At 37.8% G+C, this 27,982-nt stretch overlaps 3 protein-coding genes across 3 annotated transcripts in view; 2 read left to right on the forward strand and 1 right to left on the reverse strand.

Moving 5' to 3' along the window:
* Positions 1 to 1,665: 1,665 nt before the first annotated feature.
* Positions 1,666 to 8,061, forward strand: exosc7 (exosome component 7). Its single transcript, XM_053334499.1, has 8 exons — positions 1,666 to 1,750; positions 1,891 to 1,992; positions 3,077 to 3,171; positions 4,414 to 4,579; positions 6,018 to 6,088; positions 6,465 to 6,588; positions 6,694 to 6,849; positions 7,896 to 8,061. The coding sequence occupies exons 1-8, from the start codon at positions 1,694 to 1,696 to the stop codon at positions 7,998 to 8,000; spliced, it is 876 nt and encodes a 291-aa protein (XP_053190474.1). The 5' UTR covers positions 1,666 to 1,693; the 3' UTR covers positions 8,001 to 8,061.
* Positions 8,062 to 9,715: 1,654 nt separating this feature from the next.
* LOC128374290 (tetranectin-like) overlaps positions 9,716 to 27,982 on the forward strand; it is a 171,901-nt gene continuing 153,634 nt past the window's right edge. The window contains exons 1-3 of the mRNA XM_053334576.1: positions 9,716 to 9,812; positions 10,028 to 10,123; positions 10,925 to 11,514. Of these exons, the coding sequence (XP_053190551.1) occupies positions 9,716 to 9,812; positions 10,028 to 10,123; positions 10,925 to 11,331 (600 nt within the window). The 3' untranslated portion in view covers positions 11,332 to 11,514. The remainder of the gene's footprint in view (positions 9,813 to 10,027; positions 10,124 to 10,924; positions 11,515 to 27,982) is intronic.
* On the reverse strand, positions 12,683 to 27,882 carry LOC128374294 (CUB domain-containing protein 1-like). Its single transcript, XM_053334579.1, has 13 exons — positions 27,820 to 27,882; positions 24,838 to 25,062; positions 23,821 to 24,162; positions 22,660 to 22,866; positions 21,591 to 21,941; positions 19,993 to 20,208; positions 18,450 to 18,806; positions 17,916 to 18,275; positions 16,382 to 16,579; positions 15,928 to 16,284; positions 14,197 to 14,553; positions 14,031 to 14,112; positions 12,683 to 13,342 (listed from the first exon to the last, which is right to left on the reverse strand). The coding sequence occupies exons 1-13, from the start codon at positions 27,878 to 27,880 to the stop codon at positions 12,832 to 12,834; spliced, it is 3,624 nt and encodes a 1,207-aa protein (XP_053190554.1). The 5' UTR covers positions 27,881 to 27,882; the 3' UTR covers positions 12,683 to 12,831.

Genomic DNA, 27,982 nt, shown 5'->3' on the forward strand with positions numbered 1-27,982 from the left:
ATATGCACCGATATATATATTTTATATATATAGGCAACATTTTAAGTTAATTTGATCTTTTTTCTTGATTCAAGTTTAATAATTATAATAATAATCATAATGACACTACTATTACTACTACTAATAATAATAATAATACATTTTATTTATAAAGCACTTTACATTTAAAAAAAAAACAAATCTCAAAGTGTATGGGTTAGGGTGTGCATGTTGTGTTTTATTATTTATAATCATTATATTACCATTGAAGTTTACTTACTTTAGTTTCAGACCACTGATATAATTTTATTAAAATGATATTGATAGTTAAACTATAAAATATCACAGCCTCCTTTGTCACAACCACAATGCAAATAAAAAAAAAAAAAAAAGTATGTATATATTCTGTATATGTAAGATTATCAGCCAGAATATTGATATGAGAATTTTTTACTCCCTAATAATCTCCCAGTATCGGTATAGGCCCTAAAAATCCAGTATTGGTCAGGCTCTAAAATCAACCATCTATTTACAAAACAGATTAAAAGTCTGAGATGTCTGAAGAAAAATGAGTGCAGTCTCAACAATGTTATGTCTCAGTTTTTTCAGATTATTTTGCACAGAAGCTGCTAATAGATTTTTAATATATAAATGGTTTAAATATGATCACAATATGTATTCATTGCGACAGAGAAATTTGAATAACTTTTCTGCAGTTGTTATACTTCCAGTTGTCCAGTAGGCTGGATTGGACCCCTTGGTAGGCCGTATGTTTGATACCCCTTGCATAGACAAAACCTGTTCAACTATCTGACAGCCAAATGATGTTAGTGGTGCAAATTGCAGGTATTAGCAGCTTAACCTAACAATCAATTCATTACAACAAATGTTAATTACAGTTGCCTCTTTCAAGCTCAGTATGCCGAAACAAAAGCCTGAGAGTCAAAGTTTAGGCCACAAAAACACTGAAACCATGCACTGCACTGAAACTGCATCAGGTCTGGTATCAATTATCAGTTAAACCCTCAATCTTTTAAATGCAAAATATATACATATAATATCTGCCCCTGGGTCTGTGCTGAAGATGGGTATCCTGGTGCATTTTTGACATAAACAACCCCACTTTTTCACTTTAGTTACATGCATGTTAGGTTTTTTAAAGGTATAAACCACTAATGTATCATAAAATAACTAGATAAGATACATTATAATCCATCTATGGTAGAAACATGAGAGTTTAGACTGGAATAATAATTATGTTTCATTATAAATTAAGCAACAACAAGTGGAAAAGCACGATCTTGAAACCGTCTAAAAGTTGCTTTTAAAAACGTAAAAAATGTTTTAGATATCTTTTACACATAAAATGTATAATAATAATAGGCTAATAATATTTATAGAGCACCTTTAATACAATGGCTGCAGCTCAAAATGTTTTACAGAGAAAAATGTAAAAATATAATACATTGAAACAGTAGATAAACAAATAAAATAATCAAAATTAAAAAATAACATTTGACAGAATATACTTGTCCACATTGTGTTTGTTTGTGAGACTGTCTGCACCGGTTGGGCGGTGTTTATCCTCTCGTGTCACATCGGAACGTCCCGGTGAGTAAAGCGCGGGTGAACTAAAGCTCTCCATCCGTCGTGATTTGATGACGTAGAAAGAAGAGCGACGCACACACGCTGCACCGCTGATAAACTTCACATTATGGCGACAGTACAAGTTAGTGAGGCTGAGAAAGTGTATATTTTACACGGTATAAGGGTAAGATTCAACCAGCATTCATCAGCCTTTGATCTCTAATAGTTAAATGTAATGCCACGTGCTGTTATTGCAGTTAGAAAGTTGCATTATTCATTTCCTGTCTGAACCTGTGTTGACATGTTTTGTTTTTATATCATCAGGATGATCTGAGAGTGGATGGGAGAGGCTGTGAGGACTACAGACACATGGAGATAGAGACTGATGTGGTGTCCAACACAGACGGATCCGCTAAAGTCACACTGGTAACATTAAACTACAGTCTTTCTTTTCTCAGAGGAGTCCTTCATTTGTCTCATTGTGTGTCTAAAAGCTACACAAAGCTGCGTATATGTGCATCCTCAGTCTATTATCATCCACACTTAATGTAATATACTGGAGCAGTGGTGGAAGAAGTGCTAAGATACTCCATTAATAGTCCTGCATGAAAAATCCTACATAAGTATTACAGTAAAAGTACATAAGTATTATGAGCTTGATGCAGTAAAAGTACAAGTATTATGAGTAATGTAGTGAAAAATGTAGCTTAGCATGTACTAAAAGTATTAAAGTAAAAGTGTTGTCCCTCATTATTATATATAACATCATAAGATTATTAGTTTTTTTCTGTATGCTTAAACACTATGCAGTGATTCTTTAAGCTCTGTCTTTGAAACTATTAACACCTGTAGCCAATGCATGAACCACGAGTGTCAGACTAAATGCACGTTCTCTGCTTTACACTCTATTTGCAATTTAATAACATACTTCTGACGAAACTGTAAATATTGGTCTCTACATGCTACACACTATTTTGCCAGTTGCTTTTCCACATCGACCTAAAACAGAGCTTGAGCACTATGTTGTGATATGAAGTCTTATTGTCACACCTAAAAAGTACAGTAAAAATTAATTCAAATATTTTTGTATTGTATTTGTGATAGTTTATGTTCAGAATACACATCCATACTTTACACATTTAGATACCTGTATATGTGTATGTGTTTACTGCCCTGCAATGCAAAAGCCACAAATGTCCTTCAAGTGCTTTATTCAAATGATGGTTGATGTGAAGTTTGAAGTGTTTTGCAAGAATAGTTTGCTTTTGCAAGAGATGTGTAATGTTTTGATGGTTTGTAGTAAGGTTTTGTGGTAAGTGTGTTAGTCTTGTAAAATAGCCCATAGTTTCAAAGACGTAATACTGAAACATCAATGTGTAAAATACCTCAAAACTATGCTTGAGTACAGTACAGATAAATGTACTCAGTTACTCTCCACCACTGCACTGTATAATTTCTCAGGATCGATGGATGATTGATTAACTCATATTTCCTGTTTTGTCTCTTTCAGGGACACACAGCAGTTCTAGTTGGGATTAAGGCTGATCTTGGAAAACCGAAGCCCATGTTACCTAAAGAGGGCTATCTGGAGTTTTTCGTTGATTGGTAGGTATTAGTGATTGATGGGTGGTCAATGTGATGATACAGAGACATTATATACTTATACAATAAATACCTGTCTACCATCAGAGTGCTATGCTGGATTTAATATGGGTTTTGCATCAGCGGGATGATGATTAATTGATTAGGTTTCCTGCAATTGTATTATATCTCACAACATTCAATATTGTGTTATAAAGTCTCATACTGTGATAGAGGTTTTAAATCAGAGGTGTCAAATTCATTTTCATTCAAGGGCCACATAGAGCCCAATTTGATCTCATGTGGGCCAGATCATTAAAAAGATGGAAGGAAATAAGAAGAGAATGAAGGGAAGAAGGAAGAAAGGAAGGAAATAAGAAGGGAAGGAAGGAAAGACAGGCAAAAGGAAGGAGGGAAGAAAGGTAGGAAAGACAGACAGTGAAGGAAAGACAGACAGACGGAAGGAAGGACAGATGGAAGGAAGAAAGGAAGGAGCGAACGAAGAAAGGACAGATGGATGGAAGAAAGGAAGGAGCGAATGAAGAAAGGACAGATGATGGAAGAAAGGAACGAACGAACGAAGAAAGGACAGATGGAAGGAAGAAAGGAAGGAGCGAACGAAGAAAGGACAGATGGATGGAAGAAAGGAACGAACGAACGAAGAAAGGACAGATGGAAGGAAGAAAGGAAGGAGCGAATGAAGAAAGGACAGATGGAAGGAAGGACAGATGGAAGGAAGGAAGTACAGATAGAAGGAAGGAAGGGAGGAAGTATGGAAGGAAGGAAAAGAACACAGGAAGGAAAGTGGGCCGGACAGAACCCCTCGGCGGGCCGGTTCTGGCCCACGGGCCGCATGTTTGACACCCCTGTTTTAAATCATATTGCACTATCCTGATTAGGTGTAAATAGGTTATATAGGTTATTATTATTGGCTTTACTTTTTTAGATTTTTACAATATAGTTGCAGAGCATTGAGCTCTAAGGGCAGTTAAGACTATTCAATAGTGTTTTGACAGATACCCTGCCACTAGGGGGAGGTAGTGTTGTATCATCTGTTTTTGCTGAGATGCATTCCTAACAGATCTCAGTGATCAAGGACTTAACATTTAAATATTTATATGCAGTAAATGTGTGTGTAGAGAGGCAGCAGGGTCAGCCAGTATCAGTGCTCTCCCTGCTTTACTTTCTCTCAGCTCTTTCCCATTGACTCAAATAAGAATGAAACACACTTTTATTGTCTTCTTCTTCTCTCCTTTCCTTCACTAGTTCTGCCAACGCGACCCCTGAATTTGAGGGGCGAGGAGGCGAGGAGCTAGGCACTGAGCTGAGTAACACTCTCTATAAAGTCTTTAACAACAAACACAGTGTGGACTTGAAGAGCCTCTGTATCAGTCCTGGAGAACACTGCTGGGTGCTCTATGTGGACGTGCTGGTGAGTGATCGTGTGTTTCAGATGGCAGACTCAGGTCAAGGAGACGTGAACTAATAAGTGTGATTAGAATTAGTAACATTAAGTTTTTAGCCATGCTAGGAATGGAAATATTGGTCATTTCCACTTCGGCCCAGACTGAAATATCTCAATAACTGTTAGGTGGATTACCATGAAATTTTGTAGAGGCGTTCATGGTTCCCAGATGATGAATCCTTCTGATTTTGGTTATGACCTGACTTTTTCTTTAGTGCTACCTTGAAGTAGACCTTTGTGGTTTTGAGTGAAATGTCTCAATAATTAATGCATAGATCGCCATGAAGACTGGTACACGCATTCATTCCCCCTCAGTATGATTTATAATAAACTTACTCTTTTTTATCTAGGTCATCAGCTGGTTAAAATGTGTCCCAGTATTGTGTTTTATGATAAAATACCTGCCAAAGTAATGACACTCCCATCAGCTTCCACTGTACTTGTATTTAGAGAACACACTAAACAAAGATAGTAGCCGTGGTAACGATTACACCTGCTTAGCATCAGCATGTTAGCATCAGCATTCAGCTATACTTTTTATTTAGCATAAGCAAATGTTAACATGCTAAGACACTGAAATAAGATAATAACTGTATTATTATGATTATACCTGCTTAAACCTTAAACAAGCAGGAGTGGGAAATAAGATGTTAATTATTCTTTTTATTTACTTTGATGTTACTAGGCGTCTCATTTACACCTAAGTAAACATTTCCACAAATCATTTTAAAAATATTTTGTTTTTTATGAGTTGTATCTCCACCAGGATACGTTGCTCCTATGAAGGTATAAAAATGTATAGATGTATGAATCTCCTGCTGCACATTACCCGTTTTAGGGTTAACACCTGGCTGCTGTATTTCAATTTACTGCACATTTCTACATGTATGAGGAAACCATTTTTTAAAATATATATATTAATGTACAAACACTCACTGAGCACTTTATTAGGAAAACCTGTGCAATCTAATTCAATCCAATACAACAGCTCTGCCATAAATTCTACTTAAACTTAAACATCTTTAGTTTTTATTGACATTGTCAGAAAGGTGACAATAATTATTGCATTATACTAAAAAGTGTTCCTAATATTTTGTCCACCTCATTAACAGACACGAGGGGGACAAAATATGAGGAACACCTTTCACCAAATATGACCTCAGTAAGACATAAAGTAGTAAAGTAAAGCCTGAGAAAATAAGGCATGATCTGTTATATTGGATTTCATTAGACTGCACTGTTGTGGTCGTATTCAAAGATCTGGACCCAGTGAGTGTGTACGCTGCTGAATAAATCATATAGAGGTGGTCAATGTCTCCTTGGGCAAAGTGTATCAGATTCAGAGGATATGAAGGAATACGAAGGTCAGCGTTGTTGTGAATCTGACACTGATTTGTTTCCTCAGCTCCTACAATGTGATGGAAACCTGTATGATGCCATCTCAATAGCTATCAAGGCAGCTCTCTTCAGCACTAAGTAAGTACCAGACTTTACTGATATTTGTTTAAAGTATTTATTATTTTATTGCTAAGTCCTACCATTGTTTTAACACCCGAAAAAGTGACTCATTTAATGTGGAAAGTTTTGGGTAAAAATCCCTAGAAAGCTCAAAAGTCTTTCCTCCTCTTAATATAATTTTCTTGTATATTTTTGCTTGGTTTTAGATCTTTTAGGGTTTTTTTTTTTCCCTATATATTATTTTTAACTTTTAGGTTTTTTGTATATATTGTTTGTCCTTATTTATTTGTTCTTATTTATTTATGTATTTGTGTTATTTGTGTTTTATGTATGAGCTATTAAATACATGAATCTCTCCTATGGGGATGAATAAAGTATATCTATCTATTAACAGAATTCCTAAAGTGCACATATCAGCTGACGAAGAAGGAGGGAAGGAGATCGAGCTGTCAGATGACCCGTATGATTGTATGAGGCTCAACGTAGAAAACGTCCCCTGCATAGTGACGCTGTGCAAGGTAAGCTCACCCGCTGATACCTTTTTTTATTTGAATCACACAAACAGTGAATCACATCCTCTGACATCAGCTGTGTTTTTTTTTTTTGTTTTTCTTTCCCTGCAGGTGGGCCACCGGCACGTGGTTGACGCGACTCTGCAGGAGAAGGCGTGCTCCGTGGCGAGCCTCATCATCTCGGTCACACAGAAGGGCACGGTCACCTGCATGAGGAAGGTGGGAGGAGGCAGCCTTGACCCAGAGAGCATCTTTGAAATGACAGAGGTGAGTCAAGTCCTCCTACACAGCCATCTGGTCTCCCCTGGACTCAGCTGGCCTATTAGCATTAGCATAATGTGATTTTAAATTTATTAATCTGGTTAAAAGAACTATTAATTGACCCTGAGCTATAACCAGGTTATTATTTCATCTAGCTGCTGCTGAATGTCTATATTTAATGGAAGATATAAAACAATCAGATGTTTATTTGAATATACTGCTGTTAACCTTGTATATACATGATCTGCCCTTTAGGTATTAAGTTGTATCACATATTCAATATACAGTACCAGTCAAAAGTTTGGACACATGAAAGGACTAATGTGTTGATCACTGTGAAACACCTTGGTTGTGTCCATCTCTCATTTTGTTCTTCACTCTATATATATTTGTTTTAATTAATTTTATTTTTATGTTCATTTTATTGTCATGACTGTGGCTCCTGTTATTGTCATTATTTCTTACTTATGAGGTGCTGATCCTGTTCGTGTTCTTTATTTTATCTGTTAGTTATGGGGTGGAGGGAGGGAGGGTTTTTTTCTCTCTCTTTTCTTTTTCTATTATCTGTCTGTCCTGTGTTCTTGTTACATTCTGAAAAAAAAGTTTGAACATACTTTCCCATTCACATCAATTAGAAAGTGTCCAAACTTTTGACTGGTACTGGATGTCAAAAATATTTTGTAATAATAAATAATAATAATTTCTGTAATAATCTATATATTTTTTTATAATTTCATGTAAAGTTTCAACATACTTGTACTGATTCTTGGGCATATACATCCATACATGTTCAATCATAGATTACAGCCAACTCATCTGCACTTAAGTACGAATCAAACACCTGAATCTAATCCCTTCTCATATTAAGTCCTGCCCCATTATTCAAGGAAATGTGAAAAGAAATGCATTATAACATCCTATGTAAGAACAGTGTTACCTCCAAGGCACCTTCTTAACAATTTTATTTAAAAATCCTTTCTATGTGTATATGGGTTTATATATAAGATAATGTATAAATAAGGCTAATAAAGCTAATACTTTGTTATTTTCAGGCAGGTAAACGTGTTGGGAAAGCCCTTCACGCTCCGCTCATGAATCTGCTGCAGCAGGAGGAAAGTTTGGGAACAAAACGACAGAAAGTGGGCTTTCTCGGTTAGCATCAAGTATCTAGAGTCTGTGTGTGCATGTATACATCATTTTCTAATAAAACTTTTAATTTGTACAACATGCTTGTCTTTATTATTTGCTGAAATTAAGATACGGTTATATATGTTGATGGTCTTTTAATTAATACTCAAACATGAAAGTGTAAGATCTGATTTGAGTTTAGAGAGTGATTTTTTTAACTCAATATATTCAGTTTCTTATCATCAAAGGTCAATTTTGACATTTTCTAAATTTACTCAAACAATAAACTGATTATCCAACTAATTTAAGATCAACCCACTAATTGATTAGATGACTGATTGTCCAGAATATGAAAACAGAAGCTTCTGTACAGATATAGGTTTTATTACTATTTGAGACCACATTTTATGTTTTACAGTAAAACTCATAAATTTCACCTAAGTCCATAAAAAGATGTTGCTGAACTACGACAATCTGTGCAATTAACTTGGAACATTGTAAAACCAGATGTTTTAAAACAGCTTTAGTGCAGCTTTAGTTCATTATTTGTGGATGAAACATCAGATGTGATACTTAAATCTTTGGTGAGATACCAGAGCTGAAATCATTGCTGTCCTCTCACGACAAGTGTACAAAAGTTCAGTCTCTGCATCCTTTTGTCTTTGCCACGTGTCAGTGAGGAGGATTGTGTAAAATCAAACGTCTTACAGAAAGACCAGATGTGACTGGATCATTTTCCACTCCTCTCTCTGACTGTTTGTGTGTGTGAGTGTGAGTGTGAGTGTGTGTGTGTCTGTGTGTATTTGTATGATTGTGTGTGTGTGTATGTGTGTGAGTGAGTGAGTGAGTGAGTGTGTGTGCTGTGCTCTGTGTTTGTGTGTGTGTAGGTGTATGTGAGTGTGTGAGTGTGTGCATGTGTGCTGTGCTCTGTGTTTGTGTGTGTGTTGTGTATATGTGTGTGTGTGTGTGTGCTGTGCTCTGTGTGTGTGCTGTGTATATGTGAGTGTGTGTGTGTGTGTGTGTGCTGTCTGACAGCAGGCAGGTCCAAAACAAACTCCTATTTATGGAGCGTGCTCTCACTGCAGATTTTGAAACAAAGAAACTTTTGCTGAGAATGATTTACAAAATAAAATAAAATGCTTAACAGATAATTTTACCTAAAGTACTTTAAACATTTAATTCAAGAGAGGAGTTTACTACTGCAATGGCCCCACTTCAGCCAAATATACCTGGAAATATTTGAAGTTTTCCAAATGAGGCAATACTTAAGGACTTCTCCAACACCTTTTGGCTGACTTTCTGGAGAAGAAAATTATTATTCCATCTTTTTTTTTTTTCAAGACAGAAGCCAAGAAATAAACTGTAACCAAGTTGTTTGAGCTTTTATGCAACAGATGAGTCAGTTTATTTCTTTTTTATACACTTTGATGAAAGCTACACGTGGTTATGTCATAGTGGCTTGAGGAAGGTCCACAATGTCTCGCCCTGTTTTCCAGTCTCCGCTCGTTTCCCAGGCCTGGATCTGGTTTGCACTCGCCCTCCACAATAAGTGTCTGGAGCCAGATGAGACATATCCTCTCAGGCTACTGAGGTTGGATTGTTATTCTTGAAAATGGCTGTTTTGGACTTCAGTTCTTTCCCCTGTCCTGGGGGATGAGAGGGAGGGTGACAGAGAGGGTGAGCGAGTGAGGCGGATAAATTGCGAGCTTCCACGTTGGAGCAGCCTCATTCAACAAGTCTGACCATGGAGTGCAAAGGCGTTTGTGTGCTGCTGGGAGTGCTGCTACTGGTGAGCTGCTCACTTCAGCAGACTGCACCAAAGAAGAAGCTGGTGAAAAAAGGTAGATGGCAAAACAAGCTGTTGGAGGATTATTTAAATATCATATATATATTTTCTTAACTTACTTTACACAGCATGGTTTCTTCATCATGTGCTTAAGTCTCTACTGACTACACTGACTTTAGTTCTTGTTTCATTTCTGATTTTGCACAACTTCCCATCTAATTTCATGACACCTGATTTAAATATCCTTGTCTCCGGTGCTGTTGGAATCAGATACAACAAAGGATGCCATCGAGGTGCTACAAAAACAGGTCAAGGACATTGTCATGGAGCTCAACGTACTGAAGGAACAGCAGGCACTGCAAACAGGTAAACCAGATTTTTGGAGGCTTTTAAATAACAGTGGAATTAAAATAATTCCTCAAAGCAAGGCTCTATGTCCTAGTAGTAAACATGGCCACTGTGCAATTTTTATTTGCTGTGATATAAACTTGCTGAAGTCAGGATTTTGGTTTGAAGGAATCACATTTGGACTAGATTTAAGCTCCTTTATCAGTACCTTCCTGGACCAAGATAAGCTCCTTCCAGCCTTCAGCCTGCAGCTCAGTTGTTGTAGGCAAACAGCCAAAGGAATAGAAAAGACAAACAAAAAACATTTTCATGTCATTTATGCTTGCAGTGGTTTGCTGAGTGCATTATTTATAGTGTGACATGAGCTACATTGTTCAGCATACCAAATACAGTAAGGTTTCCATAATGGGAAAGTAGTCTCAGGCTACTGTATGTATTCAAGTTGGAATCAGTAGTCAAAGGTACGCTCCTCTTATAAATAGACAGATGGGATGCATGTGTAGTGTTTGAAACCACAGGTTTTAATTTGGAAAAACACATGGCAAACACTTGACCTTTTATTCAGAACACCAAATGATATCCAGTTGTTCCTGCAAACCAAAAACTCTTCAGTGCAGATAAAAAAAGAACATTTTTATTATGTTGCTCATGATCACTGTGGCTCTTCTCTCCAAAACATCACAGGACTGCTTTATTCAGATTATTATCAAAGGAAAGTTCTTAGAGATAAAAGGGTACCTGTAGAGACAAAGGGGGAAAAAATAAAAATGGCACAATACAGTCTAAGAACTATCTGCTCCCTTTTATCTTCCTCTTCAGTCTGTTTGAAAGGCGTCAAGATCCATGGTAAGTGTTTCCTGGCCGACCCTTTGAGGAAGCGCTATCACACTGCCAGTGAGGACTGCAACTCCATGGGTGGTGTCCTCAGCACGCCCATGTCCAGCGATGAGAATGACCAGCTCAAAGAATACATCCGCCAGAGCATCGGCCCCAGTGAGCAGGTGTGGCTGGGCGTCAATGATATGATGACTGAGGGCAAATGGGTGGATCAGACTGGTGGCAGCATCACATACAAAAACTGGGACACCACCAACAGTCGGTCCCCTCAGCCAGACGGCGGCCAGTCCCAGAACTGTGCCATCCTCTCCGTGGCCTCCCGCGGGAAGTGGTTTGATGAGAACTGCCGTGAAGAGAAGCCCTCCGTCTGCCAGTACAATATCGTTTGATTGCATTTAACTAATCACAGACTCTTAGCATGGTTACAGCTGCTTAGTGTGTGTGTGTGCACCTGCTGCCATCCCATTCTGCCTGCTTTTCTCAAAAGGAGTTTTTAAGCCAGTGGTTCTCAGCTGGTTCTGCATTGGGACCAGTTTCTGATCTTAAAGTCACAGCCAGCTAGAATAAGACTAGTGATATGTAATTTTCTACATTCCTTGTGGTCACGATAAAACCAGGAAGAACATAAACCAGGCAAGAGTAGATGATCATCATTGACCTCTACCTTCATTTGGTGTAAAAAAAAAACCCAAACATATTCTCTTTAAAAACTACAAGATATTCCAGCAATATCAAAAACTTATTTGATGTTCACACTTCAAAATACCAGTACTTGCAATAAATATGCGTGTAGGTGCTGGCACCTTTCACAAATATAAAAACTGGGTGTAATTTTGCATTATTTCCATACATCCACATCAGTCCAATGACTCACCAGTTGAGATCCACTGGTTTAAACTCATACTACTGTATTTTAAAGACAAAATCTCACGTGGAGCCTGAATGATGAGTGATATTGCATTTTCTACAATATAAACTCCATTTTTAATCTGCATTATTTGAAGAGATTTCAGTTTGATAGTGTTGTAGTCTCCTATAATGTCTAGCCTGATGTAACCTGACAAATTACCATCAATAAACTATCAAAAAAACATTGTTCCTGTTGTTATTTGTTAAGTAAATCACTGAAAATTAGGTATTTTATGAAAAAGGTTTAAAAACAGAAATGTATCACTTACAGCTGCAAGAAATGTGATTCAAATATGTAAACCTGGCGTCTGCCATTGTTTTTTTCCAGTAGAAAACACTCCTCCATGCTACGGCTCTGAAGTCTGCAGCCCTACCACGCCCACCATCACACTGTTTTTTATGGCCTGAGTTCCTGTGGTTGAATTTTTTTTTTTTTTTTTTTTTCACCATCCACAATTTAAAAAGGTCAGTGTTTGTTTCAGCAAAGAGGGAAAATTAAATGTCACCACTTTAGTGTGTGGAGGCAGTCACGTCAAGGAGTAAACTGTTCCCCTCACAAAAAAACATTTTCCTAGAATTTATTTCAAAAGAAACTAAACTTGTATTTACAGGTGAGGAAAAAAAACACACATCTCTACAAAGACAAAATAAAGACTTAAACAATATAAAAACACTTTTAAAAAGACATTTTTTTGAGGTTTCCCTGCTCTGAAATCTATACTACATGAGCAGATTTAATAAAACTAAATCAAACATTTTAAAACTATTTCACAGCTTCCATTCATGAAGCTTTTAAAAATGAGTCCAGACAAAAAAACCAAAAAGGTCGAGATCACATTCAGAAACTAATCAAACTCAGATTCCCTGAGTGTGACTGAAGCACAGAAGTTCACATCAGTACCGTCTGCAGGTGTTCGGTGCTGTAACGAGAATTAGTGAGTAACAGCGGTCCGTTGTGCAGCTTCAGTCCCAAAAAAAAACTACAAGGAATCTGAAACCTCAATAATCGGTGGCTCCGGATCCAAATCGACACCAGAGAGCCGGATGGTGTTGATGTCCCCCGTGTTCTTGAACGTGTACAGCTCATTGTCCACCATCCTGCGGTCCTGAAAGCCGAGGCTGTCCTGTCTGTCGATGGGGGTGCGTGGACGCGACGGGATGAAAGTCTCAGAGGGGGCCAGGAACGTCCTGTACTGGTCCATCTCGGGCTCTGGATCTGGTTCTTTGATCACAGGCAGGTTTTCATCAGGTGGCCCCATGAAGGTGCGGTAGGAGTCCACCGGCATGCTTTTGAAGTGGTCTTGCCCGCCGTCGGAGTAGGTGGACTCGCCCAGAAGGTGACCGTACACCATCGACTCATCTATGGAGGCGTAGACGTGGGAGTCGTTTTCGGACCGGGTTTTGGTGAAGTGCTGGTCCCCTGGGCGGAAGAAACTCCCTTTGCCGATGTAGATGGATGCGTCGTTGCTCTCTCGCTCTTTTTTCTTTTTCCTGTTTGAAAAGATGAAGCAAACAAAAACAGAGTTACAGACCTGCTCAGAGTAAAAGTTTGATCTTAAAGGACAAATTCACATTTTCATTTTTGAAGTCTGTCTTAAAACAATAGTCAGTGCTCATATGAACCCTAGAAGGTTTTTCCTTTCTGTGTAATCATTCAGCAATGTTCATACTGACCATTAGAAGAACACCTCCAAATGTACTTACAGTTTAAGTGATGGGGGACAAAATTCACGGTCGGCATTTTGTGCATTTTTGTGTGTGTTTAAAAGTTTAATATGAGATATTTTGGTTTGATCTACAGTAAAAGTATGCTAACAAAAAATAGGAAATTTGGAATCAAAAATACTTAAACATTGAAAGATATCTACTTGATTTGACTAATTTGAACAGCTGAAGCTTCATATTTGCTTCAGATAAACTTTTAAATATATTTTTGGAGGAGGACTGCATTTTGGCCTTCATCACTTACATTGTCAGTCCATTATGACAGGATCTTCTAATGGTCAGTATGAACAGGGTGAATGATTACAGCAAGAAAAAAAATTGTTTGATTGTTAATTTGGCCTCTTTAAAAGGGGAGTTATTGTAGAAAGAGACAATTCAATGTCTTTTCTTATTATAAAGCAAGCAGGAGGCATTTAAATCTCATGTTTAAAAGTTTAATAACAGGTGTACTCACCTTGTGATGATGCATACAACAGCCAGCACTATGAGCAAAAGAAGAAGAGCTCCTGCTATCCCGAGGAGGATGGCCAAGAGATCTGTAGAGGCAAAAAAAGTACTTATCTTAGTTAATGCTGTTCATGCTTTTTGTGCACATGAAAGGCCTAAAGAAGTTTTCTTACTGTTATTTTTCTGCAGTACAATTTTGGTCACTGCACCAAACTCTCCCTCCTCTGGTATACAGTTGGACATGTTGAGATAGAAACTGTGCGGCACCGATAACTTATCCTCCACCGGCTCGTCCTCCCTGCGGCTCATTATTTCCTCATGTTGGCCCAGCACCTGGACCTTGATGGCGGTATGCCTGTCACTGCATTTGGGCTGGCTGATGTTGACAAACTGTAGATCTGCCTTGTACTGGCTCGGCAGGTCGACGATCCAGGATACGGTGGAGAAAGACCTCATGCCTTTAGGCCAGTTTGGGGTGGCCAGCAGGGTCGGAGAGGACATCTCAGGGGTCACTCTGTAAATAATGGTGTCTGAAAAAGGATGGAAATAATTTGTGTGAGTAGTCCGAACTGGTCTATAGAGGAGCCTCCTTCATTAGTGGAACAATACTGCCCCTCTGTGGATTATAAAAGGAAATTGAAGGTGCTCCATTTAACTGTGAATACAGCATGAACATGTTTAAAGCAATGTACTCTCTGCAGCTCTTACATTGTCAATCAATATTTTCTTTATGTCTCTCTCATCCACAGTACTGATTCCCTTCATTACCCAGAATGACAAACATGCAGAGAACATGTCTAAACTGGTTGCATAGGAGGAGAAGGCTGCAAGAGTGAAACTGACAGTTAAAGAGGTCAGTAGGAACAACTCTTGCATTTTTTTGTGGTTGAGTAACATTATAGTCTGTTAAACCAGATTTATTCTTTGTCCACTTCAGAGCAGCGGAACAAGCTGTAAACATGACACTGATAGACATTATTACATATGGAGCAACATTAGCCTTTACTTGGAGTCATGATATTCACTCTCCTTCTCAGTTCTTTAGCTGCTAGAAGCTCCAACGTGTTCACCAGCTAGTCGTTATATTTGCCTGCCGTTATGTGATAGTGTACCAGCGGGGTTTTTATCAGAGGTATTTCGCTGAAATCATTTACATGCTGAAAATGAGGTTGATGAGAGCAAAGAGACTGAACTGAACCTGTAAAGTTTAACACATAGAATGAGTTGAGAGACCCCAAAACCATTGAGTAGAGCTGAGGAGACAAGTTGTCACCATGAGCGACTCTTTTTAAGGCTACTGTTGGTTTCAACTATGGATTTTCATGCATTTTTCTTATCTATCTTCAAACCCTTTTGAAGCTTTTTTAGAAGCATTTATTTATTTATTATTGTTTGCTGCACTTATAAAAGGACTGCATTTCAATTTCGTTATGCTTTGTATAATGACAATAAAGACATATTCTATATAACATTGGGTTGATTTCCACAGGAATAGTTACTGCCACGGTTCCCGAACATCTTCATGTCCCCATTTGGAAGCAGGAGGTTTGACAGAGTTACTAGAATTAGAGCACTTTTAGCTTTAACAGATTACTTTTTGGGATCGACAATATTATTAACAATGACTTTGCAAAGGAACAATTAACTGTGTTGTTAGTTACGCTGGTGTTTGACAGGTTAAAATATCTGCTGTGAGAACGGTCTATTCAACTATAACTATTATAACTATTCAACAACTGTTTCTAATGATATTTACACCTTTTATTAAAGTTTGAAGGGTTTTAGGGTGGATTTACTTCCATGCTTCATCCTTAATGCCACTTGATCTCACTCTGAAATCCATTCAAACATTCAAAATCTTGAAACCACTTTAAAACAAGACAATATGCATTCATGTGCTTTACCTGAGATCTCCTCACTAAAGCTGACATTAAGGAAAGGCCCCTTCTTCTTGCTGAAGTCTCGGCCTGCAGCTGTGATGGTGACGTTGGCGTGCACCCGAACCTTCTGGATCGTTCCACCGGAGCAGAAATCTCCAATAGAAAGCCCGTCGCTCTCTTCCACATGCAGGGAAGAGGAGCTATTGCATTTTTGGCCAGGAAGAGACTGCTTGAGAGTCCCTGTGAGCGACATCAGATCTACTGTGCCGTCCAGAGGGATGTTGAGGTGCCAGGTGAAGCTGTGGAGGGGCATCGGTAGACAGGAATCCAACTTGGGCACAGTGAGGAGAGCTGAAGGGCATGTCGCCACATTTTTGCACCCTGTTAATAAAAATGTTAAATAGGCACAAAATGAGATATTGAGTTCATAACTAAAACAGAAAAAAGCTGCAATGATAATATTTTTAAAAAGTCTTACCAATAACTTTATTTGCAGTCAAACGTATGTCTTCATTCGGACAGTCGAGGAAGGAGAGGCTGGCTTTAGTGCCGACAGCTACGTTGATCTTCTTTTCAATATTGGAGTTAATGCTCATCTCACAATTAGGATCAGATCCAACTTTCTCTATCTGCAGGGACACTCCTTTGTGTTTGGTGAGATCCACCGAACACAGAACTGAAAGGGAAATACAACGTGGAGGATAATATTTTAAAGAAACATTCAACTTCTTTTTTTCCAAACATACATACTGTGAAAAACTGGTGAACAAGCTGAATATCTGATCTGAGCCCAAGTTAAATCTAAAAAGTCAAAACTTCATAGCTTATCAGGATTTAAGTTGTGGGCTTTAACAACAACAACTCTTCCAATCTTATGATTCTGCTATTATTTTATAATTAATATTTTTTCCCCCTCTTATCAATTTCTTTGATTTTTAATCTATTTTTTTTTTATCTAATTGTATTTCAATCTATTTGATTATTATAATTTCAAATGTAGCTATTTTATTGTATTACATTTTCCTAATTTGTATTTCTCATTTTTGCATTAGTCTCAAATTGTTTAATACTTAATTGCCATTTAAATATAGTTGTTAGATATTTGGTTTGTTGAGCTCACACTGAACAAGAACCTCAGGACATACAAGTAATTTAAGAAGTAGTAGTAACAATAATAAATAATTAAAGCAGCACTCCAGCCGGGAAGCTAGCAGTACCACAAACAGCTGCGGTGTAAATCGTTGCATGCTCATCCTCACAGTGTGTCATAGACAGGAATAAGCAGGCAGCACATTAATGATTTAAGTGTTAAGGGCACAAACAGCCTCGGGGGAGGTGATGTTGCTGAACCTGACTGTTCTGGTTCTCTCAGTCTTTTTCTCAGCACTTTAGATTACACTAACCTGTATGAAAAGTGCCACTCAAAAAAAGTTTGACTGATACAAGCAAGATATTGACGGTTAGTTTGTATGAAAATATTGGGAAAATCAACAATCACTGATTATAAAATGTAAATAATGTAAATATAAATCAACATCTATATAAATCAACGTTTTTAGAAGGGCTGGGAAAAACAGCATTTTGACCCTAAAACATTCATACTTTGACCAAAATTTTAATTTCTGGATTTGAACACATATTGAACACTGATGTGAAGCTACAGAAAACTTAAAAACCTCCAAAAAACCAATGTACCTGCCCTTTGACAAGCTTATATGTATCAATAAAACAAAAATTGGCCTGCTTGGAACTGTTCAGAAGAATAAGTAACTACCAAATGTGGCGGTGTGAGCACTCACAGTGGCGCAGCGCTCCCCAACTAGGCTTGTTGTGTTTTATTATGCAATGACAAATAAAGAAAAGTCTAAATTAACCACCTCAGACTGAGCAGGCAGAGTGAACCTGACCTACAGGCGAAACGTGTTGCTCCCTCAGTAAAGTCAATTCAGTGTCTGTGCATGGGGAATTCTCTTTCTTTAAAGTATCTTATTTATTGTAACTTCATACTCTACCTGGATGACCGCTCCTCATTACAGAGACGCTGTATTTCAAGCTGAGTCCTTGCAGTGTCCTGTTGGTTTCACAATTCTTCAATATCATGTTGAAGTTGCCCTGCTGATGCGCCGGCTGAGGATCCGTCAGGCTCAGTTTGGTCACCTTCTTGTCCTCTTTCTGATACTCCACCACCACTTCGTTGTTGAGGCATTCGGGGGCGGTGTGATCGTGGAAATGCATCGTGTAGTTGTGCATGCCGGGCACCGTGAAGCTCCACTGCATCTGCTCGTTATCGGGGAAATCACGGGGATAGTTGGGAGAGAGGAAGTTTGTATCTGAGACACCTCGTGGTAGGTTGACTTTCACTATGGACGCCACTAGAAAAAAAGAAAAAAATAATAATACAGAGAATTTATCCAAGAAGCAAATATCTTTATGTGTTGGATCTGGACTGTATATTAGTCTAGAAAGAAGAAATGTGGATTTGTTCAAAGAAAATGAGTGGAGGAGATCAAATGTTCTGTATCTTACAGAAATAAACACCAACTTACTGCTGGTCTCAGGCCCACTACTGACTTTAAAGTCAACAGGATTCAACTTCCTGTCCCCAGGAACCTGTAAAGACACACGGCCCTTGTAGCGCACCTGGACGGACGTCACAGTGCCTCCTCTGCAAAAGGTACCAATTTTCACTAGACCTGTTCGCAGGTAGGTAACAAGAGAGTATGTGTGCTCATCTGGACAGGTCTCCTCATTGGGAATCTGTTGCATTCCTGCTTCTGGGAAGTCCAGCTGGAAGGCCCGGGTGGAGACAACTTTGAAATCCCAGGTGAAGGTCCGGTTGAAGTCTGGGAACAGCGAGGACTCGGGCTGAACAATATTACCAGAGCAGGAGGTCTCAGTGCAGTCTGGAAATGTACAGAAACAGACGGACATACAAGCAACTGTGATTAAGTTTCATCTTTAACCCTCCTGTTGTCCTCGAGTCAAGGAAGGAAGGAAGGGAGGAATAAAGAAGGAAAGGAGGGAGGAAGGATGGAAAGAAAGGAAGAAGGAAGAAGGAAGGAAGGATGAAAGGGAGGAAACAAGGAAGGAAGGGAGGAAGGAAAGGAGGGAGGAAGGAAGGAAAGGAAAGAAGAATGAAAGAAGGAAGGAAAGTAGTAAAGAAGGAACAGTCAAAACAGACGGGGTCAATTTGACCCGGGAGGACGACACGAAGGTTAAAATTGCAAGCAGAAATATATTCAAATGTTTATCTGAAGGTAAAATGAAGCTTCAGCCGTCTGAGTTAGTCAAACACAGTGGATATCTTCCACAGTTGGATCTCATTCTACTTTAATCATGCAGAAGTCCAACATCCTGTTAAAACGCCTAAGCTTGACAAATGGGAACTAAATCATTTCCATTTCCAGGCTCCTGTTCTTGTCCAATGTCTACAAACAGTCTTTTTTTAGACATAAAAACATGAAATTGTAGAAAAATGTAGAACTTCCAGTCAGGCTTCAGGACTCGTCACTGTACATAATCTGATTTTCTCAAAGTCTCAGACGTCCTACTGGTATTTTTAGACCCTTATAAATGTGCTATTTTAATTCTTTTAGAGCTTAGCACAGCTTTTGATATGGTCTCAAGGACGGGAATTTCTCTATTTAGACTAGAAGTCTCTCCTTCTCTGTTACCCTGATTACTTGTGGAGTACCTCAAGGTTTCATTTTAGGGCCCATTTTATTTGCCTTGCTCCCTTTAAGCTCTATTTTCCACAAGCATAATGTCTGCTTCCACTGTTACACCAATGTTACACACTTAAATATATCTTATTATCTAAAAATAATTAAACTGTACCTTCGCAACCAAACAAATGATCAGTGGGAACAGATCATTAGGGGAATAACACATTATCAGTTTGGGTGTTTTCATGGGATTTTTTGAAAATAAACATTATATAAAACAGATTATGAATGCACAAAATCACACTATAAAAAAGGTGAGTGAAATAGTGTTGCATTCACTAATTTGTAGCAAAAGACTACATCCCACAAGGTAGCTTAAAGAACTCCTTGTAGAAATTAAATCCCAGTGTTGAGATATTTGTACCAATTTCTCTGTTGATCTCCACATTGAAGAGATCCTGAGGTTGAGGACAGGTAAACTCTACTGAGGTATTGCGAGCATCTCTCAGTTGTAGAAATGTTGGGTGGCATTTCTGGTTGGGCGCCACGTCCACACACACGCTGCAGTCGGGCTCCTCGCTCCTCCTGTTGATGGTTATGATGGTATCTGGATCAGGGACCACTGCCAACATCCTGCCAGCTAAAGAAAAGGTAGTACAAGAAGATATCGGTCAAACTAAGGAGTCAAGACTTCTCAAAATGTACAAAGACAGATTCTCAGTCGCAATAGATCATTTCACAATTATCAGAGGTTGTTTTAGTTGATGGTATTGGTCACAGTAACTGGACGACTCTTTTTAGAGACTAAAATATCTCATCAACTATTGGATGGATTCATGATTCCCAAAGGACGATTTGGTAAATGGATGGTAAATGGACTATACTTATATAGAGCCTTTCTAGTCTTTGCGACCACTCAAAGCGCTTTACATTACATGTCATTCACCCATTCACACATATTCATACACTGATGGCAGGAGCTACCACGCAGGTAGCTGCTCATCAGGGGGAATTTAACCATTCATTCACATTCATTTAAGTGTCTTGCCCAAGGACACATCAACATGTGGACTGGAGGAGCCAGGAATCCAACCGCCAATCTTCCAATTGGAGGATGACCGCTTACACCACAAAGAGTTAATATTTCTGGTTTGGAGTGAAATGTCTAAACAACCGCTGGATGGATTGTCATGAAATTTGGCACAGAAATTAATTTCCCTTTCTCTCAGTATGAATTGGAATAACTTTGATGATCTCTTAACTCTTTATTGAGTGTCATCATCAGGCCAAAATGTTAACTTTAAAATGCTGCTTAGGACCAAATGCCTGAAAAAATACATAACATATAACATTATAGCTACTAAACATCAACATGTTAGTAGATAGTTTTAATTTTATTCTGTTTTAGGTTGTAAAGTAATTTTCTCTTGATCAATGAGCATTACTAAAATAAAAAAATAAAAATTAAAGCTAGGCAAGTCATAAACTGCTTTGTTGCCCAGTGTTAATGCTGCACTTCTGTGAAAATGTTTATTATTAGTTATTATTATTTTAAAGGATATAGCATCAGTTTTTAGGAAGACAACTTTGATTAACTGTCCTGTTGTCCTCAAGTCAAAGAAGGAAGGGAGGAAGAAGAAAGGAAAGGAAAGAAGGAAGGAAGGAAGGAAGGAAGGAAGGAAGGAAGGAAGGGAGGAAGGATGGGAGGAAGGAAAGGAGGGAGGAAGGAAGGAGGAATCGAGGATGGGAGGAAGGAAGGAAAGGAGGGAGGAAAGAAGGGAGGAAAGGAAGGAAGGGAGGAAGGAAAGGAAGGAAAGGAAGGAAGAGAGGAAGGAAAGAAGGAAGGAAGGAAGGAAGGAAGGAAGGAAGGAAGGACAGAGGGAAGGAGGAAAGAAGGAACAGTCAAAACAGAAAGGGTCAGTTTGACCCGGGAGGACGACACGAAGGTTAATTGTTCTATAAAAACAGAAGAAACTTTTACGTCTTTCTTTCTGTGAACTAAACGTACGATCGAGCACTTACCTCTTGGAGCTGCTTTGGCGGTAAACAGCGTTTTGTCCAGTTGTTCACCTTGCGGCACCTCCACAGTCACCGTCGTCAGTCCGAGCAGATTCAGATGAGACAACGTCCCACCTTTGCAGTAACTATTAGTTTTAATTGTTCCGTCACTTTTAGTTATGCTCACTGAGTACTGGAAGCCATCTTGGCATTGATCTGGAGCAGATATCGCCTTCAGTCCGTCACCTGCGATGTCCAAAGTTAAGACGGTCCTCTCTGGTACAGTAAAGTCCCACGTTAGGGTTCTTTTGAAGTCTTTGAAGAGGTTCGGATCAATCTCTCCGGTGGCAGGAGTGCAGGAGTTCTTGGTGCATTCTGGGTAATGAAAATTATGAACGTTTAAATTTTACAGGACGAAATATGAAATATGCATCTATGAACAAATAAGTACACATAAATAACTACTGAAATAATTACAACAATTAATACATTCATATTTTAATTGATAAAAAACAAAATGCAGAAATAAACAAACATACAGATATTGATTATTAAATGCTAAAGCAAACTGAATTAATAAGTGTATTTAACGATGATATATTTATTTCTATATTTTTGCTTTACTACTTTTATTTCTATATTTCTGAATCTCTTCATTTATTTATTGCTATATTTCTGTATTTCTGAAAAATACATACATACAATTAGAAATGTAGAAATAAAGAAATTAGTGTATACAGTATAAATTTATAAAATCTAAAAAGACATTTGTTTCCCAAATAATTGCCAACATTCATGTATTCAATTAGTTATGCATGTTATTATTTATTTAATCATTTACATTAATTAGACTTCATTAATTTTACTTTGTTTTATTTCAATGAACTACTCAGTTGTTCATGTATTCATTGATCTATTTCTGTATTTAGTATTGATTATTATTATTATTATTATTATTATTTATTGATGAAATTGTCATTTTTCATCCTCCATACATGAGCGTTTAATGTGTAGTTAGTCCAAAATGACAAATCTGAAGTTTTGGTGCTAACTGAAGAACATTTTGACACTTTGACGCTTCCACAGTCCTCACCTATCTTCTTCTTCATCTTCATACTGTACACGTCTTGAGGCTTTGCGCAGCTGAACTCCAGCGAGAGGCCTTCGACATTTGTCAGGGTCTTTTCTGTCGGGCTACAGGAGCCGTCGGGAGAGCACACCTCACATTCGGGTTCGTCCGGGTTTCTGGTGATGACCACAGTCGTGCTGGAATCGACGGTTACGACCATCTTTCGACCCTCTGAATTGGGGTAATAATGGAGAGAGTGAGACAGAAGTCAGGATTGTATGTTTGTGTTTGAAGTCCTTCCTACATTCTCAGTGACTATGTGATTGTGATTTAGTAAGTTTGATTGATTGCACCATTAAAATTTAACTGTATTAACTTGTAAAGACTTAATTATGTGTAAATCAGCAAATAGCAATGTCCAATTAAAGCAATCAACTACAGCAGTATTACAAACTTTAGCATGATTTCCAAAAATAACACTCATTTTTTAATGTAGGTAGGACTCAGTGTTACTCATATATGTATACACAGAGAAATATTTGAATAAGAGGGAAATATCATTTTACGCTTATTTAACCATTGTTATTTAGCCATTTAACCGACTGTGTTATAATTGGAGGTAAATTACATTTTCAGTTGGGTGATTAATTAATTGATTAGTTATTTAGTGAAGCATGTTGATCATTGTCTCTTAAAGCTTGAGATGATGCCCTTTTAAATGTCTTGTTTTGTCCACAACCCAAATATATTCAATTTACTATCATAGAAGACTATAAAGAAATTAGATAATATTAACATTTAAGAAGCTAGAATCAAATTATTTGGACTTTTCTTCTTTTAAAAAATGACAAATCGATTATCTGGTTGTAGATAGATGTTAGCAATTAATTTACTGATTAACTAATCAATTAATCAACTAATCCTTGCAGCTTTAATTGACTTCAATGAAAGCATTTCAATGAAAAGTCAGGTCAGATGTTTCTTCTTGTACTCATTTAGTGATGTTTAGTGTCGTATTTTAATGAAGTTTGAATTTAACTTTGTTGTAAATATAACTTAGTAAACAAACTACAAACTAAGTAGGCTAACAGTTGGTGCTACTGGCTCCTAAGCCTAAAATCAACAGTGTCACTCTCTGGGTTATCAATGAAAAGATGAGTCTGTATTCATTCATGTTTTTCTTACTCGGTGGTCCTGCGGAGGCCTGGAACAACATAGACTCCACTTGTGTCTTCGCTTTAACTCGCAGAGACACTTCAGCCTGGTTGGGCAGGTCTAAGTGAGTCACAGAACCACCTCGACAGTATTGAGTCTGGCCCTTGCTGCTCGTTTTGGATGTTGCCACCGAATACTGAAGTCCATCCGGGCACGGGTGTGACGTCTCTATCAGTCCTTCTCCGAGGATGTCCAGACCCACGACTATCTTTTCGGGTGCCTTCAGCTCCCAGGTGAAGGTCCTGGAGAGCTCTGTGAGGATGGAGGGTTGAGTTTCTATTGTTGAAGGGCTGCAGGTGTCCTTTGTGCACTCTGGATTACAAAATAAAAGACAAGAAAAGAGTTGAGGAAGGAGCACATGACGTAAACTTGACTGATTCAACCTAAAAGTCATCAGGAATTTAAGCCATGGTTTGACGAAATAGTAAACCAGTTTAATCCTCACTCAGCTTTGACAAACTTTACATCATTCGAAACCACAAAGTCTCATCATTCTTTTGGTGTAAACCATTTAATAATAATCCCGATATCACCATGACAACGGTTGCTTATTTTGTAACAGAAGAATGTGTACAAAACACAGAAATAATATAAAGTTATTATTATTATCATTATTATTATTAAAAATATAAATATGTGTGTAGATGACGTTTGTGCCTCTGTTTAAGGATGTATGAATAGTGACCATTTTGCTGCGATTACGTCATTTTCAGGCATCTGCACAAGAATTTCCCTTATTTGGGCTTGAGTTCAGGGTTGTGCACAAAAAAAGCAATTCCCTAGCACTGTAAAATTAGTAAAGTCAGAGGGGACATAAAAAAAAACAAAAAAAAGCAATTCCTGAAAAACTTTAAATTAGGTCAGTTTGAAGCACTTGAACTGGGCTTTGAGCTGAGTGTTGACATTTAGGGTCGGGCACTGCCAGGCACTGAGATGATTCACTATATTTATCTTACAAAAGCAGACATCACCAGGCTGTAAACTCACCGACTGTCCGATTTATTGTGACCTCGTAAGCCTGCTCGATCAGCTGAGTGCAGTTGAACAGCAGTGTGACTTCCACCTCAGGTGGAAGAGTGAGAGACGGGTAGCAGGAAGTCTCTGTGTCATTATCTCCGCTGACTGTACACACAGCACATTGATCCGAAGGTAGCAGAGTGGAAACCGTCACCGTCGAGTCTTTGTCTGGTTGGATTGTCGTCTGAAGGCCGTCTGAGGAAACAGATCAGAGGGATTCGGCTGTCAGTAACATAAAGACGATGCAAACTGAGATCCAAAGATGAAACACTTTATCTTCATTTCATACTAGTTTCCTGGTAAATTACTTTAACTTTTAGGACATTTTACAGATAGGACCAATCTGGTACACATGATTTTTTTTAAATGGAAAATAAAGTGTTATGTAGGTTTAGTGTGTAAGTAAATACTCAATATAGGTTCATATTTAGTTCTTAATTAAGAAATTAAGATTCTTTACAGAAAAAAAAATATTTTTCAGTGTGTAGTTTTAAGTGTCAAACAATATATTATATGTTATACACCAACTTTTTTCCATTTTTTAAAATCATTTTTAAGAAATTCCACCTTTACTTTCTGTTAAATGCCTGCAATTAAACATCCAATTTCCAGTAAATGTAGATCTGATTAAAGAACCTGTAAAATAAAATAGTACTGTGGTTTTTTATTTAGTAGATGGGGGAAGAAACCAAAACAATGTCAAAGTGTTGCAATATGAGAGAATGAACCATTATGTATTGTCCTGTTTCAACAGCACATCATCTGCTTGAGAGAGTAAGAGACACATTCCCATATTTGGACATTAAATCTTTGCATATTGCACAGAAAAATATGAAAAAAAAATGTAGCTTTATGATCAATGAGTAAGTTTTTATAATCTTCCTATTATTTTCTCAGGTCACTGATTGTATCGTCTACAATACGGCAGAAAATGATGAAATTGCTCATAATAATTTCCAAGAACCTAAAGTGCAGTTTTAAAATGCTTCACACAGGGCTCACTAGTCAAAAGTGATCAACAGTGATGATCTATAAAGTGGTTGGTAAAAATTGAACATCCACTAGCAAGTTGGTAAGTGGACAAAAAAGTGAAATTTGAACCATAATTTTAAAAAGATATTCAGTTTACAATGAAAAGAAGTGTATACTCACATTTATGAAGCTACAACCAGTTAACTTTTACCATTTTTACTTGGTTGACTAATCAATAATCATCACTGCAGCTCTAATCAAAACACCAGAGAGTGGGATTAAATCACATAATAAAATAAGTTTGTCCACGTTAAGCTGAGTTATAATCCAGCTGTCCCGTATAAACAACTTAAAACATCAACTCAGCAACATTTCTTGTCACAAAAGGAACAAAACACACACACACACACACACACACACACACACACACACACACACACACACACACACACACACAAATGCTCAGAGACAGTAAACATGTCAATAAACAGACACACCTATTGTATCTTTATGTCCTGTGTTGGCAAACCAAAGTAAAGTCATTTAATTCTCACTATAATGACTCATCTGTGCATTGAGTAACCCGGAGAGAGAGGTGGAACGGTTTTTAACAGCATGAGTAACCGTTGTTTCTCTGATATCAGACTTCTTTATGTGTTGAGTGGAGATTACATCATAGCTTTGGTTTCATATGACCTTGTATGATCAGTACAGTCTGGCTGATTTAAAACATGATCTTTTCTACAGTTGAAACAATGAGGAAGTAAATGACTAATGGTAAATGTATAAATCAACTGTTTTGATAATCAAGTATTCATTATTTTCAATATTTGCTGAGTGAAGCATCTCAGATGTCAGGGTTTGAAGCTCTTCCCTTCCTCAAAAATGTTAGCCTACACTTTGGACTCTTGGTCAGACAAAACATTTACATCCTCTTCTATTTGAATACTTAGTTTCACTCCTTCTCTATCAGGAGTTACAGTTACAGTTAAAACAGGTGTCTCAGATGTCATTGTAATTGCTGGTGGCTCTTTTCTTGCATCATACTGTAATGTTTTAAATGCATGCCTGTGGTAAGCTGCAGGAGTTCACACATAAATAGACAAATATGGTTTTTCTCAACCTGAACTTGCAAGAACTTGAAAGCAAAACATAACAATACTGGCAGCAATTGCATATAAATGTGGAGCTAGAGGGTTTTTCACAGGGTTCAAAAGCATGACATTTGGTTGCAAATGAGAAGTTAACATGTTCATTTACACAAACACTTACTGAGTATAAATTCATAATGCTGCTGATTGCTTCTCTAAGAAATATATTAAACAAAGCCGGTGGAGGAGAAAGCTCAGAGTTTAAATCTAGCAACAACAAAAAAACAACATTGCTTCTGCTTAATAAAACCTCAGCAGCAGATTCATAGTTCAGCAGCAGATTGCTGGTCAATCATTAATGAAGCTGTGATGAATTCATGCCTCCGGGAAGCTCCATAAATGCCTCATAAAGCTTTGAAAAATGGAGGTCTAGAAGTCAGGGCTGCACTTCCACTCAGCCTGAAAATCTACTTCAGTCTTTCATCTCTCACTGTCAACGCGATCAATCATGTGTGATGTTGCCCTAATGTCCTCTATTATCTCTTCATTTATTGACACAGCATTTTAAACACGGCTCACTTTAGGCTTTAGAGTGCTTTAACGAGCTGCAGCTTTACATTAAGGTTCGCCTGAGCACGTTTTTTTTTTTTTTTTTTTAATCACAGACACCATGCACTTCCTCTGTTCCCATAGTGTTGTTGAACCTAATTGGCACAAACTTGATTAGAAAAGAACATTTAATATCAGGACGATTCTTGATAAGCCACTAAACTACATTTTTTTGGATAGTGTAGCCTACTACAAATAACAACATATGAGGTAAATAAGTAAAGAAAGCGTTACCAAACAAGAAATGGACATGTTGTTTTTGGGTTAATGATTATCTCACCTGATGAGTTGAGGATTGTCAAAAACAGAAGTCCAAGAAGCGCGAAAGTCCTGAGCCGCATTTTCACTATTAAAAAGGTGGATTCTCCTTGTTAACAATAAAAAAATAAAAACATAAATGAAGCTGGACGTCTCTCTTTCTCTCACACAAGAAGTATTTGCAT

The sequence above is a fragment of the Scomber japonicus genome, chromosome 15 (assembly GCF_027409825.1).
Source record: "Scomber japonicus isolate fScoJap1 chromosome 15, fScoJap1.pri, whole genome shotgun sequence".
NCBI classification, from domain to species: domain Eukaryota; kingdom Metazoa; phylum Chordata; class Actinopteri; order Scombriformes; family Scombridae; genus Scomber; species Scomber japonicus.

What these genes read in the sequence shown, in the direction of transcription:
- exosc7 (XM_053334499.1), top strand. Translation starts at nt 1,694, where the DNA reads ATGGCGACAGTACAAGTTAGTGAGGCTGAGAAAGTGTATATTTTACAC. An exon ending in ATATTTTACACGGTATAAGG is followed by an intron (nt 1,751 to 1,890) that starts GTAAGATTCAAC and finishes TTATATCATCAG; the next exon opens with GATGATCTGAGAGTGGATGG. An exon ending in CTGGAGTTTTTCGTTGATTG is followed by an intron (nt 3,172 to 4,413) that starts GTAGGTATTAGT and finishes TTCCTTCACTAG; the next exon opens with TTCTGCCAACGCGACCCCTG.
- LOC128374294 (XM_053334579.1), bottom strand. Translation starts at nt 27,880, where the DNA reads ATGCGGCTCAGGACTTTCGCGCTTCTTGGACTTCTGTTTTTGACAATC. An exon ending in TAGTGGGCCTGAGACCAGCA is followed by an intron (nt 18,276 to 18,449) that starts GTAAGTTGGTGT and finishes CTTTTTTTCTAG; the next exon opens with TGGCGTCCATAGTGAAAGTC. An exon ending in CTTTAGTGAGGAGATCTCAG is followed by an intron (nt 14,554 to 15,927) that starts GTAAAGCACATG and finishes ATCCTTTTTCAG; the next exon opens with ACACCATTATTTACAGAGTG.